The 16,304-nt window shown below is 43.4% G+C and overlaps 1 protein-coding gene across 3 annotated transcripts in view; it reads right to left on the bottom strand.

Moving 5' to 3' along the window:
* Positions 1-16,304, bottom strand: part of LOC142560094 (dystrophin-like) — a 47,979-nt gene that overhangs the window by 25,439 nt on the left and 6,236 nt on the right. For all 3 annotated transcript variants that reach the window (XM_075671908.1, XM_075671909.1, XM_075671906.1), the window contains exons 5-13: positions 14,683-14,768; positions 14,484-14,563; positions 14,292-14,366; positions 9,308-9,422; positions 8,454-8,508; positions 8,250-8,361; positions 5,660-5,775; positions 2,866-2,938; positions 848-936 (exon numbers count right to left, since the gene is read on the bottom strand). In XM_075671908.1, the coding sequence (XP_075528023.1) occupies positions 848-936; positions 2,866-2,938; positions 5,660-5,775; positions 8,250-8,361; positions 8,454-8,508; positions 9,308-9,422; positions 14,292-14,366; positions 14,484-14,563; positions 14,683-14,768 (801 nt within the window). The remainder of the gene's footprint in view (positions 1-847; positions 937-2,865; positions 2,939-5,659; positions 5,776-8,249; positions 8,362-8,453; positions 8,509-9,307; positions 9,423-14,291; positions 14,367-14,483; positions 14,564-14,682; positions 14,769-16,304) is intronic.

Below are 16,304 nucleotides of genomic sequence, written 5' to 3'. Positions count from 1 at the left end.
TTTGCACAATGCTTCACATCACATAGACACCAAGCTGGGTCTGTAAATATTTTGGTTACTTCGGATCGTACGTTTTTCTGATAAGTATGTTTTTTTTTAATGTTTTTTTTTTTTACAGTTGAATGAAGTTCTACTGCATAAAAAAGTAAATTTAAAAGGTTTCTTACCAATAAGAGCAAGTAACAAATAGTACAAGCTTCTGGATAAATACCATATACATATACAACAAAGCTATCTATGTGTCTTATGCAATTGCATTATGACATTTGAATAACAGTTCAACTGTAACAGAGCAGCATACTTGCCCGCATACTCTCACACTCTCAAGGACACGACACTGAAGGAAGGGAAAACGGGACGTGATAGGGGGTCAGAATGCATTTCTTTAGAAGTCTGCCCTAAGCACAGACCTCTTGCATGTTACTTATTCATGTGATTAATTGTAACTTATTTTCTTAAGTACCACAAAAGCAGAAGCAAACCTGGAACAGCAAGCAGAAACTGACAGACAACAGTTTTTAGATCTCACTTGCTTCAGGAGCTTGTCCACATAAACTACATTGAAGCAAATACTTCTCTGATGTTCTTTCACCATCAGAAGACTTCAAAGGGTATGATCAGAGACCAATGAGCGAAGGTCTCTTGGAACAAAATTAACTTTTCGTAAAACTAGGCAATCCGTTTGCAAGACTGTAGAATGAGCCCAAACTCATAAACTTCACTGAAAATGTGAGAGAGTTGGCAGGTATGGAGCAATGTTTTGGTGCAGCCTGATTTGGTGCCTGACAAGAAGATGAGCAAAATGAAGTACTAAACCTCATCTCTAGGATGAGTGAAAGAAGTTTACCTGTTCTCTCGTTCAAGCCGCTCGATGATGCTCTCCAGCTCCTGCTGGTGGAGGGTGTCCAAGCATGGTGCCATGAGTGCATTATTGTGCTGAAGGATAAATAAAAATAGCAGAAACATGCATTATTAAACATGATGCACACAACTGCACCAAGTGCAAGGAATGCAGAAAGCAAGACAAAAGATTTGAACGTACATGTGCCAACTACCAGGTGTTGACTTTATTGAACACTGGCAAAAGGCACGTTAGGCAACCTCGGCCGAGTGAACAGTAGCATCAAGTAATCAGGTTCAGCGAGAGATCCACAAAAAACCTACACAGCCAAGATCATGTATCTCACTAATCCAAAAGAACAATAAGTTTTTCTTGGGAGCTGCTTGCTGAACATGATGCAGAAAGATGGCGCTACAGTAGCGCTGTCTTTCTTTCTGCTCTGTCTGTCGCTGTTAATCTTTCCTTTCTGGTATCTCTTCGCTCCAATATCATATCGTCGAAATCAATAACTTCCTTAAGGAAATGCATTGAAAACTGGCTTTTGCAGCTGTCAGTGAATTCCTGATAAGGCATGTTTTCAGTATTTCACTCATGTTCCCCTAATTCTACCAATAAAACATGAGTGAGGCTTCAAAGCAGGAGGTACAGTGGTGGAACAACCATATTTGACCTTTCGGAGCAGATTTGGCACAGCGTCGAACGTACATGATCTATGCATCTCAATATTAACTGAAAAAGTAAACAAATATAGTGGAGCCAGCTTTTTGAATATCAATGCAACAATCGGGACAAAAATTACCAGGCTAGTTTTATTCGTCTTGAATAGGATAGAATAGATAGAATAGGATAGAATAGGACTACGCTAAAGAATGTGCGACTGGTCGTTATCTGAAGCTGTTTATGATCCGAAAGCCTCCGTGAGCAAGCTTCGAGTCACAGTGGTACGAGCAATACACGACCACACCTCAAGCGGAACAAACAACATGACTGCAAAGTGCCAGAAAATTGGATCCTGAGAAATTCAACAAAAAAGCAAAAACAGCAAATTGAGGACCAACGGCATTGGCTATATCCATGGCTACGGCAGCTTGGGTCACTTCCCTTGTGATATGATAACAGCACAATTAGGCGATGGTTTCAGTTTTACTAGTGAGGCAGCTCCAATGCCTTTCCGGCAAAGGTTTGGTGCAATTTTCTGCTGAAGTGCTATTTTTGGATCAGGACGGTTCTTGGGAGAAATTTGGTGCTATCACAGCTATTCCACCACTGACCCAGTAACGGGTGCATAACTAGATAGGAATTTATTTTAATTAATTAGGCCATCTCTGTTCCCTAATAAGTGTTTACTAATGCAGTGTCATAACCGGCTAATAAATTAAGCCCTCAAGTGAAAGGTATGTCATACGTGACACATGCAGCACTATGTTGCAAATTTTCTTTCCTCTCAAACTTTCCCTCTTTTCAACTACTGCTTGAAAGAAAAAAATAAGTCGCCGTTTTGCCAAAAAGACGAAGCACCAATTGCAATAGCAATTCGTGGACAGCTATATGAAGTAAGGATAGTAGTTTTATTGGCCGTATATATAAACTTGTAAACAAAGACATACTATTTAAATTAACAAGCACGGCGTCACACGCACGCAAGGCAGCATGAACACATCTCACTCGGTGACCACGGAGACTCGCTGTCAAAATGCTGCAGTGAGTAAACGTGGCAGCAGCAACGAGCAAATTGACCTTCCTGCTGCTGCTCACATCAACAGGAACTAAGCTGCGAAAACACAGCGATGATTTTATCATCCTTGGACTTTATACGGAACCTCACGGCGACGCCACAAGCAGGAATGCACCTAAGGTGTCCATATACTTGGAATCGCAATAGAAGGACAAAACAAGGAACAAATAACCTGATAATTTTCAGTTCTTTACCTCTACTAACTACAAAATAAAAAGAGAGAAAAAATGAAACATGGGCACTCTATTTCAGCTCTTCTTGAGAACAGCCAGCAAAGGAAGCCACTCACAGCTGCTGACTTCACACAGTCCACTTCATCCGACGGCGGCACTCGATACGCTTTCGGGCTTTGTGCTGGAGGCCTAAAAGAGAGTCAATCAAAGACCTATACAAGATAGAATGCAGCATGTGTACAGCGAAACTTCGTTAAACCGTAGTTGGCCGGAGCTCAGAAAAAGTACATACTAAACAGTAGTATTGTTTAACCAAAATAGCGTGAGATCGCCCACTTACCTGTCGAAAACGGAACTCGGAGAAAGTGCGATGAAAGGGGAAAAAACATGCAGTATTTATTCACTTCGCGCGACAAAAGTATTGTTTTCGTTTGATGCCGCGGCAACCTAGCACCGACGACAGCTGCCTCAAACTTACTCACGCTGCGTGCCAGCTTCTCAGCCAGCCCCCTCCTCTCTGCAAACACTCGCAGTAGTGCTGCAGAAGCCCCGGGGCGCCTTTTTCATTGCCGGGTGCCGGAGTTCGGAATACTTTTCCTTTGGAATAGTTACGTTATCGCGCCCCTGTTCTCGTCGCGACGACTGCATTCATGAGGCTGATGTAACGCGCAGCTTCTGCCACTGTCGGGCCTGAATCGCCCGTGCTGTCGCTTTGCGTATCGTCCTCATCGCTGACGCTAATCGACACTTTTGCAACAACAGAGGCAACGATGGCAAAAAGTCGAACCTCGTAGCCGACATCTCTTCGCGGTCGCAGCAGCGCTGCCGAGCAATCCAAATCTTCGCATTCCAAATGCCACACACTGTAGTCAACAGCAGATCCTTGTTGTGGGCCAGCGCCGACTTCTTCGTGTCACGTACGATAGCATGGACGATGTCTAATTTTTCTTCTATGCTGAGCACCCGGCGTCTTTTTATCCGCGCTTTGGCATGATGCGAGTCCTCGCTTGCGCGACGCCACAACCACAGTTTATAAACGGTGGCCACAACGCTCTCTGGCACGGCGTCGAAATGATGTTGATGTTGATGTGGCTTCACGTGCAAATGCACAGGGCGCTTGGAGGCCGTTGTACCGATCTCTGAGGCTTGTTGTTCTGCCGGACCGCCCGATGGAGACGACGCACCGCCGTGTTTGCGCGACGAAAAGTGGAAACGCTATGTTTTAACTGATGCATACGCAATAAGCTGGAACAGTTTATGCGGATACAAAATACATTATGTTCAATGGCCGCTGAGTTGGGGAAGTGACTTTACTACTTTTAAACCGAAACTACTGTTTAACGAGGTTTTACTGTACAATGTTATAATAAGGAGTTCTAGATTTTTTGTTTACAATCCATTTCACGCAGACTGGTTTATTCTAATGTGCTCACAGTTGCCCAGAAGTAACACTAGTGTGCGTGCACACAATGCTCATTCCAGCAGCAGAAAGCATAACACTGCTGTGGCTCCGTGTCGAGCTGAGTGAGCGGAGCACAACGGGGTGTCTGCTTGACTGTTTTGTCATTTTTCAGCCAAGCATGCTATGCATAGTTTACGTCTTTGGGAGAGAGACGCTTGCGAATAATGCGAAACCAATGCAGTTCTCTGCAGTGTCCGATCGCATGAAGCATGAGTAAAGCGAACCATAAGCGACAGTTAGCTAAAACTGCATAACACCATGGAGCTTAGCCTGGACAAACCAAATGGCAAGTATTTTGCATAGGTGTGCCGCTCAATCGAACAAGGAGTGGAAACACCCAAATTCATTTTGTAGCAATTTTTGGAGCAGGTAAAGCTTCACTGTAGAACAGATTGGAGCTGACAAATTCTGATGTTGGATCAGCCTATGATTAAATGGAGTAACAGTTACAAAGCCTTGCATTCAGCAGCATGAAAGTGTTGAAAAGCAGCCGAAAGTTGTTTTTCATACTATTTTTGTTCTCAGAGCTGGTGAAGTGACTGGAGGTGTTTGTTTTTCAACAGAAGATGTGAAGAAGCCAGGGTTATTTAACACCACAGTGGTCTATTCAAAGACATTTCTAGGTAATTTAACAGCATCAACTAGGTCGAACCAAGATTCTGCACATCACTGACTTTGCTTTGCCGTTCACTAGATTCACTAGAAGCCCCACATCATCTGGAGTTCACATAAGAGTGATTCTGTGCAAGCCCCGTGAGTAAGCTAGAAGTGACGACATTCCTCCTCTCCTAGCTTCTCCTTCTCAGAGTCCCCTCACCGCATGCACTTTTAATTTCCACTTGTATCCTCACAAAGTTTTTTTCTGATTGCAGCAATATCAGGACTCGCGATCCCTGCAATCGCGGGACTGCACATCGCACAAGTAAAAAAATAAACAACATTTAAAAGAAAGACACAGCTGGCAGCGCATTAACGTTCGCACGGTTGTTTTTGCAGAAACGGTCTAAGCACAACCACGTGACTCCGCTCCTCTAACAGGGAGGCGTGGATAAGCCCCAGACTTCCTCACCTGCCGTCACTTACCAGCTCGTGCAGCAACATAAAGAAATGTCGCTACCTTTACTTTTATGTAGGGGCCTGTTTGGGTGTAAAAGGGCTTTAATCGTGTGCGGCTGTTGGCGCCCACTGGCGGCCAGAATACGAAAGCTACTTTTACAATACCTTCGAGACTAACCCCACAATGCCTTGCCCCGCGCCGGTATAGTGCCCGCAATCTTTTGCCGATGCCTGGCGGAGCCAAAACTGTTTTGTTGGAATGGGCTGCAATTTCAGTCATTTTTCCACTTTTGGCATAACTTGGCGAAGCAATTTGTATGAGTATGATAATGGTGCAATTGGTGCAGGAATCCCACCCCCGAGCAAGACACATAATGAGGAACTAAAATTACTTGGGTTCAGGGTTGGCTTGCAGGGGAAGGTAGCTGGGCCTGGGTTCACGCTTCCAGCGCTGGATCTTCAGGCTGATAGTCTTCAGGACGCCTTTGACTTTTTCCCAGGAAGAAGTCTGCGAGTGTTGCAATGCAGTGAATTGAGCCTTCGGCCAACACAAGAAAATTTAGTTAAATTTTGGGGATTTGCATGCCAAAACCACGATATGATTATGAGGCGCGCTGTAAAGGAGGACTCCAGTTTACTTTTGACTGCCTGGAGTTCTCTACAAGTGTTGCAAACACTTTACAAATGAAATTGCTTGAATTATCTGGTGGGTTGAATTTAACAAGATGCAGAAAAGACAGCAAAACAAACCACTGATTCATTTGACAGCATTTGCCCGATCCTAACATGTTTACAAAACAAACGTGTGCCTACTTTCGATGTGTCAAACGTAGAGGGCTAATGTAGAAATGCATTAAAGCTCCTAAACAAAATAGAAATCTAACGTGCCTCCAATTTTTTGGCAAGGAAACTTGCTGAGCAATGGCGGCGTTTCCCACTTACATTAACGTTATTCAAGCCAGACAGTTATACAGTGGAACCCCGTTCATACGTTTTTCACCGGACCGGGGAAGAAAAAACGTAACAGCCGGGAAAATGAAACAGTGAGGAAAGCTCCGAAAATGAATGAAAAAAGTGCAGCTTCAACTATAGACAATTTATTTCTACAGAGTGCGCTTAGGACTTAAAAAAGTCTAGAATGGTGGCTTGCCGTTTCTTTCGCTTGCTAGAAATCACCACATGTTTCTCAATAGCCTGGAAGGCCGCATTGCTGTCAGCGTCGCTGTGAGGTGCGATGTACCTGCAGAGGAGGTCCAGAGCCGCGACGGCTTCTCCAAAGCTAGGATTTGGCAACTCCCCGGCATCATGCGGCTCGTGCTCCTCGTCGTCACCGCGCCACGGCAATGGCAACGGAAGAAGGAATATCCGCGGGAAATTCTTCCCTCTTTGGCGTAATCATGCTAACGTGCTAACAATTGTTTAGTATTGCTGCGGAGCGCACACGTCTGAGCAGCCCGATTGCGCGCAGCGCGGCGTGGTTTTGCGAGAGATGTAAACAAGAGAGGAGAGCTGGCCCGACAGGCGGAGCAATGCCAACTTCCGGCTTCACTTTAGCTTCACAAAGAGTGACGTCAGGGCCTCTCCTAAGTTCCCTTCCTCCATGAGTCGACCCGTCCAACAACCATGCGGTGACCGTAATCACAGTGATGGTAGTGAGAGCATTTTTCACGAATGGCCACCTAGTGGCGGCCTCTCGAACTGGCGTGCGGCTACTTGCAGCCAGTTCCATAGCCAAGCCCGGCCAAGCCCGGCCAAAATTTGTCAAAAGCCAAAATGGCGGTTGGAGCGCGTTGCCTACTTTAGCCCAGGCGGTTTCGGGGTGCTAAGTTGCGACGTATCATGAGGGAACGTTGTCACAGCTACTACGTAACAGCGGGGTTCCTTACACATTGGATCCTATGGAAGCTATGCCGGGACCGGATGAAAACGACGTAGCAGCCGGGAAAATGCAGCGGTGAGGAACGTAACAGCGGGGTTCTACTGTATTAAAGGTCAGCTCTGCCGCAATACATTCTAGTGATGCGGTAAAGCCTATGAACATTGCACAGACGGTTCTTGTTTCGTGTCGAATTGCACCGTTCGTGCAGGCAATTTTCGACCCAAGTTTTTTCAAAAAACAAAACAAAAAGGCATGTGTTAGAGTCGGGTAAATACCATAATCAAACATTTGGAGCTACCGTCACTGTTTGAAAATCTTCCCAGGGCAGGCCGAAAATAGACGTTTTCGGCGAGAGATGATGTGTCCAACACATTCACTGCCACCTAAAATAGGCACTGCCATTAAAATGGTCGCCATCGTGCTCACCACAGGGGCAGTGCAGGTGCATGCTGACTGGTAAAGTTTGAATTATGCAGCGAAGGCAAATTTTAGGATCGAAATAACGAAAGTTTGGGCCAATAGAAATGCATGGACGCCTGCCAGTACTTCAGGCCTCGATTGAATTAAACGAAAAATCGAATAAAATGGAGTCGAATTAACGGGAGTATACTGTAATTGAATTAGAGAACAAGCTACTAAAGAGTGCAGAACAACAGGAATTAAGCCACAAAAAAAAAAAATGCTGACATTACTGAGCGACTCCACACAGTTATACTGTATTACAAATGCAAGAACACAGTCGAACCTGGATATATCAGACCTACATATAACGAATTATTGTGTATAACAAACAGCAGTAAAATCCTTTTGAAAATTTTTTGCTTAAAATTTTTATGTTATATATCGAATGATCTATATATCTAACTTTTTTGTGATCCCTTCAGATTCGATATACCTGAGTTCGACTGTATAGCAACAAAAAGAACAAACGCTGCAAGTCAAGTCAAAGCGTTTCTGACGTGTTATGTAGTTGCTGCACAAGGTTATTTACACAAACAGTACACATTCTTCTTCTTTCTTTCTTTTTTTTGTGGAGGCCAGAGGCAGCAGTGGCTTAAATGCATGAAAAATCTGCTATGTAGCATCGCCGCAGGCAGGCCCACCTGTTGGCAGTGTTCTTGCATTCGGTGCTTGATGGAATGGTTCTTGCTGACGTTGCCGTGCAAAAAGCAGCTTTGGCACAAGTCGTAGTTGAGGCACTGAAGGCACTGGTACCTGTCGAGAGGCCAGGATACACAATTACGAGCACATTTCGTACTGACAACTGCTTGTCCTAATTCGAAGCAGCCAAATGAGTAGTAGCTCACCTTAGACCAACGATGGGGTACGTCTTGCATGCTCCGCATTTCATTGGGTGTGCAACTGCAACAGACACAACACCGAAATTTCTAGACAGCAGTGCGAGCGCTAGAACAGAAGGGATGCAATGAAACGATTTGCAGAGATCTCATACTTACCGTCAATTCACGGCTACCTTCTAACCAAAACATCTGTTCATCGCACACTTGCCCGTTTCAAAAATGAAGTGGCAATGCCATATGGCCTCAAAATTTAAAGGGACACTAAAGAGAAAAAGAATTCTACTTGCGTTAGTAAACTGCGCTTCCGCAATAAAAAAAATAAAGCCACTCTTACCATGACGGGAGGCTAAGCCAGAAAAGGTGCAAGAACGAAACACAAGTGGGCATGGGCCTAGAAACGCATGGACACAGAAACGCATGGGCCTAGTTATGTTTTTTTCTGACCAAAATGGGTTACACTGTATTATAAAGGAGCCAGAAACAGAATTTGGGAAAGTAAGAGCTTATACTGTAGTACAATGGCTCAAATAACAAAAATAATTTGAAATACATGATGGCGCACCAGTGCACTGACAGAATTTTTTTTAAGAATAAAAGTGACTAATTTTTTCTATTAACAAAAATAGAGTTCTGAAAGAATAGTTAAATCATATAAACTAAGTGTTTTTCTCTTTAGTGTCTCTTTGAAGAATGTCTACGGTTGGGAAAAGTGTACGCTCAGCAAGGTAAAACAATGCACAGTTTCTCACACAGTGGACAGAAACTGCAATTTGGTCCACCTAGCAATGGGGAAAAGCATGCAAAAGAAGTGAAAGTTCAAGAATTACAAGTGACATGAGAATGGTGGCGTGGCTTATTACCATTTTCAGTGGACCTCATCCTGTAGAAGGTTGAGATCCAAACGAGGTTTTGTGGTTCCCGGAGCAGCCAGTTGAGGAACATGTCATCAGGAATGGCAGGCAGTGCTGGCGCAAGCTGAAAAAAAAAAAGGGTCCAGCAATAACACATATCGCACAGCAACACAGGCCAGCACTGCACAATGCAAATGCCAATTACATCTACTAAGCCACCGAACTAACACAAAGTTTGTGCAACCAATGATCTCATCAGCAGCAAAGGGCAGCAGTGACACACCAATGCATGTCTGCTTCATTTGTAGCCAGTTTGCAAAGAGCAACCCAGACACCATGCAAACATATTTAGCACTGTAGCAGTGTGTTAACTTGTATTCTGTCAAGTGGAACCATTTGGGAAATACTATTAATAATGGTTGACTGCTTTTGCAATGACAGTGGCTGTTAATTGACAAGGTAGTCTGGTGACAAAATGCATTTTTTGTAAACAAGGTTCGCACTGCACTGCGTAGCACAGAGAAGCGCCAAGCTAGATGTGTAAGGCTGTAGGCATAAAGTGGCGATGAATACATTCAATCCCAACTTCTTTACTTTGCGTGGAAGGAAACTGCAATCCTGAGTTGCAACTTTACAAAATCTTGTCCCCATGTAGTAATGTTATCTTTTAAGAAACCTGAAGCCTGCCAAGATTGTTGTAATTGCACGAATTGTGATGACAGTCTCATAAACACATCACTCAGTGGGTACAGCTGTCTCTTATTGCCTAGGCCAAAACGTACTAAGTAACACACTCAATGACACACTTAGTATTAGTCATTCTTTTTGTCCTGCTCTGCAGGTTGAGGGTAGTTACATGTGCCAACAGGACGTCTTGGCTGAACAAGCAATTGAGTCAACAAGCAGATAGCCACCTCAAAACCATCCCCAGATACACTCTACGGTTTCACCATAAATAGCTCCAAATTTTAGCAGGTTACGCACAAACAATCTACTCAAACAAATTGCTTGAGTGAAATTAAAAGGGTACATTACACCTTAAAAATTTTACCAATGCATTGAGAGGAAGGCTAAATTATTCAGAATATTATTAAATTGGTAGAAAAGAAATGGCAAGCATTGTTGGCAATGAAATTCCTCGTTCACCTTAGTTTAAGAACAACGGCAATACCATCTAGGCTCTATGCCTTATGTGGTGAGATCAGTAATGTGGAGCACTTCATCTGGTTGTGTCTGCAGTTCCAATGGAAAAAGAAAGCTGTTGCTTCACAGCCTATGGAAGAAAGGCCTTCCACACGCGAGCTTTCAAGACTTAGTATTCCCTGAAGCCCCCACAGTAATCAGGATAGAAGTTCTACGACTGCTGATTGCTTTTCTTCTAGACATGGCGCTGATAAATTATGCACCCTTGATAACAACGTGCGAGATCCTCAGGTGGTACAAGTGCTGGTCAAGCATGCCAGGCTAACCCCACCTGCTGCAAAACCACCGACATCTAGGTTTACCTTCTGGTTTCCAATGATTTTCCGTTGTAAGATTTTCGGATAGCACAAAAATTTAATCAAGCCAGATGGCTCATAAGGCAGTAGCTCTATAAAGATTAGCAAAACTGAAATACAGATTGTATGATACTAACAAAACAATTTGCTTCTTATTTTGTAATTCGGTAGAAAACACCTGTAAAGATTTCAGCTGCTGTCTTGCCCATATAGAGCACTTCCAACGCGCTTGAAAGAAACACGAAAGAGAAATACTAAATCAGTTTAGACTGATAAGTATCGTTCCAAAACTCCATTTTCATTAATTCTGTGGGAGGAGGTTGATTACTAGAAGAGAAAATGAATGCCAATATTCCATTTTTAGTGTTTTGTACCAAAGTACCAGCATCATATTGTTGGTGTGATGTCACAGATATCAAAGTGTATCTTGTATTTGAGCCATTGTGGTGCAATTGAAGTTCTCAAATCCTGTTAAGTTCAGTCTTAGTCTCCTTTAGAATACAATGCTGCTCATCATTAATAATACCTAATTAGCTATGCCAGAGCAGATGGTGTCAAAATTCATGCCTTCACAAACAGCTGTTGCAGGAACTTCCGAGGCATCGCTACCATCTGTTATTTGTTCTTGTATCTTTCCTCGCTTGTCAAGCTTCCTCTTATGGCAACTGCGGCCTTTTTTGGTATTTCAGAAGCCTAATTTGCAAGTTCAGCTAAACCTAATTTTCTCTTTACTGTTCCTTTAGAAGTTGTGTTGTATTCACTGCCAGCAAGCAAAAATATCCTCCACCTCGGAAATTTCTTTCAGAACACATAATCTGGCAGCATTCATTGCATTGCCCTCTCTCTCCCTGCCTTTTTTTCTTTTTCTTTTTGGTGCTAGGAAAGCTAAACAAAGGCAAGTTGTGAACAAAGAACGTCCTGCCCCAATATTATTGACCTTTTCCTCTTATCTCAGAAGTGGCACGGACCATCTGTCAGGCCAAAGAGGTCGAGGGTTGCATTAATGTGCTATCTCAGCGCAATGCATAAACACCCAATCTTATCTGCAGCAAAAAGCTCACGCGCTCTCAAGAGTGCCTGCTGTTTTCCTTTCTAGGAAGCACTCCTCAGTCTAACTTGTGTGGTTTGATGCTCCGGAAAGCCATGCTTAGGGTTATGCAGCCTGCCACATAAAAAAAGAAAAACCCTCCTTGGTAATTTCACACAGGATGTTGACTTAGTGCGAAGTCTTGAAGCACAAAAAAGCAAAAAACGAGAGAGAGAGAGAGAGAGAGAGAGAGAGAGAGAGAGAGAGAGAGACCAAAGTACAACTGAAGGGTTGTGCATATGAGACTATTAAGGTAGAATTTAGTTAAACATAGCCTCAAGGTACCGGAGAAATATGTCCTAATTAACAAAAGTTTCATTTACTGAGAAAGCATCAAGAGTTGCCTAACACAGCTTGCAGAAAATTCGTTTTGCAACAACTACGTACTATGTTTGCTAGTCCTTGTCATCGTTCTTTAAGAATGTATTTTTTTATAGAAGGCAAGTTTTGAAAAAAAAAAATCAGATACTGGTTCTTTCTGAAAAAAAATCTCTTAGCATTTACACTGCCGATTTTGCATGTTGGAGTGTCGCTATGTCTTGTGGGGTTCTGTTTACACAAAAAATATGGGGTTTTACTTGCCAAAACCACAATCTGATTGTAAGTTATACAGTAGCAGGGAACTCGGGAAATTTGGACCACTTGGGGTTTTTTAATAAGCACCTAAATCGAAGCACACGGGTGCTTTTGCATTTCGCTTCTGTTTACACAGAGATATGGAAATTCTGATTCTGAGAAATGAATTATTTTTTTTTTCATTGCCAAGATACAGCAACAACCAACTTAGGGGTTGCTGTTTTGTAAGCTGCAATTGTCTTTAGGCTATTTCTAGTTGCCAAGATTCTACTGTACATGGCAGACTTATTTTGAAACGAACACAATATGGCTGTCCAGCTTGCCCCCCCCCCCCCCCCCCCAGATGTGCATTACATCTAAATTAAAAGACTGCGCAGTTAATCTGCTGCTCAGACAATTTGTCCTAATAGCGTTCATATTGAACGGGATCTATCGCAAGTGCACCATTCAAGGGATCTTGATTATGCTGTGGCTACCCAATTATCATGCAATATTAAATATGTTGAGTAACTGAACAGCTATATCAGACCTATATGCATACTACTACAGTGAGACGTGGCACAGTGCAAGCAATACACAAAGCTATACCACTTCATCCTTATCATTTGCTGCCCACTACTACTTAAGGGAAGAAAATAGAAACACTGAGCTGAACACATTACTTATTAGGGTCTTTACCATAACAACAAGTTGCTACAAATATCTCAGTGTGACACTGACCTTTAAACTATCTTGGAATCTTCATATCGATAATGTTTGCTCAAGGGCCTTCTGCAAGCTATGTGTCCTGATACGTAAAACTACTCCTACTAATGTTAAATTCCTCTGCTACACTGCTCTTGTGCAATCAAAACTAGAATTTGCATGCACTATATGGGACCCTTATCTTGAACGTAACATTGATAGTCTTGAACATATTTAGAGAAATCCTGTAATGATTATATTCAACAAATTTTTCGCATTAGACTCACCCTCTAATTTAATGCCATCTAATAGCATGCCACGATTACAGCCATGAAGGCAAAAATTTAGAATAAGATTTCTTTCCTGACTTTTTAATAACAAACTAGCTCTAGATCTATCAGAGTATTTATCACCCTTTACTAGCAGGCTCACCCGACAGCACCAACAAAATGCGCTAATGGCATATTTTGCTCGCACTGCCCTGTTTAAATTTTCTATTTTCCAAGGACCATATATGATTGGAATAGCATTACTGAGAAAAGTGATCCGATCGTGAATTCACATTTTTGAGCCCGCATCGGTGCTGTTCTTTTGTATTTGCATTGCCCACACTGCTTGGACGGACAACCAGCTTCACTACTTCTTTTCTCTTCCGAACCGCCACAGACTGGAATGCACCCCCCCCCCCCCAACATAGCTATACCAGTTGTCGATCTTCGTTTATAGAACTTGTAACTGACCATTTTGTTAAATGATTATTTCTCATGATGTCACTGCCGTTTTATAAAAACCCACCCCTTATGTAATGCCTCTACGGGAGACCTTTAAAGTAGTAAACTGGACTAAACTTCGAGTTTACAGTATTGAATAAATAAAAAAAAAATTGCCTGACACCAATGAAAACAGTACTGCAGTAACAACTTTTATATGAAGTTTTGGGCAAAAAGGCACATCATTCAGGTCCGTTTCTACGCAGATGTCTAGCCCAAAGCTAACTGTATCTTCTTGGCACGAGCAAAGATCTCAGAAGGCCCTAGGCAAATCAAAGGCTTTCAAGTCATTTAGTCTGTCAACAGCTGGAAAAATGTGGGAAGGATGAGTATGGTCTTTCCGCTTAGTTTAGACTTGAGCGTTTTTCTATGCATACCTTTCGGCAGCTCTCCACAGCAGCAGGAACAAAATGCGCACCAAACGAAAGCTTTTCACCAAGGAACTCCGGAATCTGCCAGCAAAGAAGAAGAAGAAAGAAAGTGTAGAGCTAGCTTCTTGCTGCAAAAGCTACAAATAATCAATGGATGATTTAAACACTACAGCACACAATATTATCAGGATCCCGTACCTTTGAGATATTGTGTAGGAAGCTTTCAAGCCCTTCATAGGAAATGCGATGAGTGCCGTCTTGTAGCTCATTGCAAATGTCTGAAGAAGTGAACAAACTTTTATGAATGTATTGCACAGTGAAATAAAAAGAAACATTATGACTCTGAGTGGACAGCTATGTCAGAACAAAAGACCGCAGAAATCAGCGGCGTACTCACACTTGAGCTTGTCCAGCAGTCGCCCAGCGCAGAAAACAAACAATGCTATCTTCATCTGCAAAACTTGTATTGTCCCTTTACGCTTGCTGTGGATGGACAAAGGAGACAATAACAGAATGTACTGCAATGACCCAACTACATTTTACACATTGTGCGATGTATGCGTACAGCCGCAAGCAAAGCTCTGGGGACCACACATGCCGCAATTTTTTTTTTCTTTGCAGCCTAGCCATGCGAGCTGAAATCAAGTGCTATGGCCTATATGGGCCTATTCAAGCTCTGCAATGCATTGAGACAATTCTACGTTGCACAGCTGTGCTAGGAGAAGGTTAAATTTATTGCTGACACCGTGATCTCTAAACTTTGCGCCCGATTGCACACTCCAAGAGAAAGAGCCTCAGGGACTTGCAAATTTATATTCCCTAGTCACGCTGATGGCATTAGATTTTCACAGCTCTTCTGTGAAAAGGCACCTATTCTGCCTAGTAACATTATGTAGAAACTGGACAAGTTGATAAGTGTTCTCATTCTTTTAGGTATCGGGCATTTAAAGGGACACTAAAGGTTACCAGAAACTCAAGTTAAAGTGGTAGAGCAATGTTCTAGAACGTCTAAGACGTCAATATAATCGCGAACAGAGCTTTAGTAACCGAGAAATTGAGGTAAATGCATGACACGATTTGAGACCCCCCAGCGACATTCCGGTACTAGCCCGATGACGAAAGGACTCCTCATAATTTGTGTTACTAATACTCAACTACTCGTATTAAAAATATCATTTCATTCGATTATAAGACGGAAAAAAATGCTACTTGTGTACGTCTATTCGATTCTAAGAAAAAATAACATTTTGACGTTACCCTTCAGTAATATGGGTGTTCGAAAGGTTTCGTTTTCGCTCGACTCTGCGCGCTCGACTCTGCGCCGCGCACGCTTTGGAGTTTCAGTAGTTTCGTTATCGCGTCGTGCTGTGAGGGTTCTGCTGGCTCGCGAAACTTTCATTTGGAACAAGCAGCGAGAGTGCCACGTCCATGTGATGTCGTGGGAAGCCCTCGTTGCTTTCCCGCTCCGGAGAGCCGGTGTCGAGGCCGCCGTCGTAGTACGCAACGACGCCGGCAGTGCGAGCCCTCAGCAGCAGGTCGCGCTCGTCGGTGCTCAAATCGCTGAAGTTGAGCCCACCATCGCGAGCCAATCTGTCGGTGTCAGGGTCCATTGCGACGAGCGTCGAAGTTAGCGCCATAGAATGAAGTACCAGCTTATGGGCGTCTTGCGCTGGAGTTTGAGGTATAGTAGCGGCGCCTGGTGGCGGTGCGGGAAACGACATCTGGGTCGTGCCAGCTTGGGTCGTATTGAGCCCTGGCTGTGGCGAAGCACGTTTCTAGGCCGAGTTTTGCGTCGATTCGCACATTTTTATGCTCTGTTGCGAGTGCGAAAAGGCTCGTCGCTTCTCATAGACCACGCCTACCACGCTGCGAGCTCGCCGCAGCCTATAGTTTAACGAAAACGGACTCTCCGTGTGCCGTGGGACGTAATGTGGGACGTAATTCGTTTCTCCTTCCGCTAGCCACCATACTCCCGCTTTCGCTCTGCTGTCGGCTCTGTCTTGGCTCTGTTTCTGGCCG

This window comes from Dermacentor variabilis, chromosome 10, assembly GCF_050947875.1.
Source record: "Dermacentor variabilis isolate Ectoservices chromosome 10, ASM5094787v1, whole genome shotgun sequence".
Classification (NCBI taxonomy): domain Eukaryota; kingdom Metazoa; phylum Arthropoda; class Arachnida; order Ixodida; family Ixodidae; genus Dermacentor; species Dermacentor variabilis.
The sequence above is the reverse complement of the archived record's forward strand: the minus strand, read 5'-3'. Positions and strand labels throughout refer to the sequence as shown.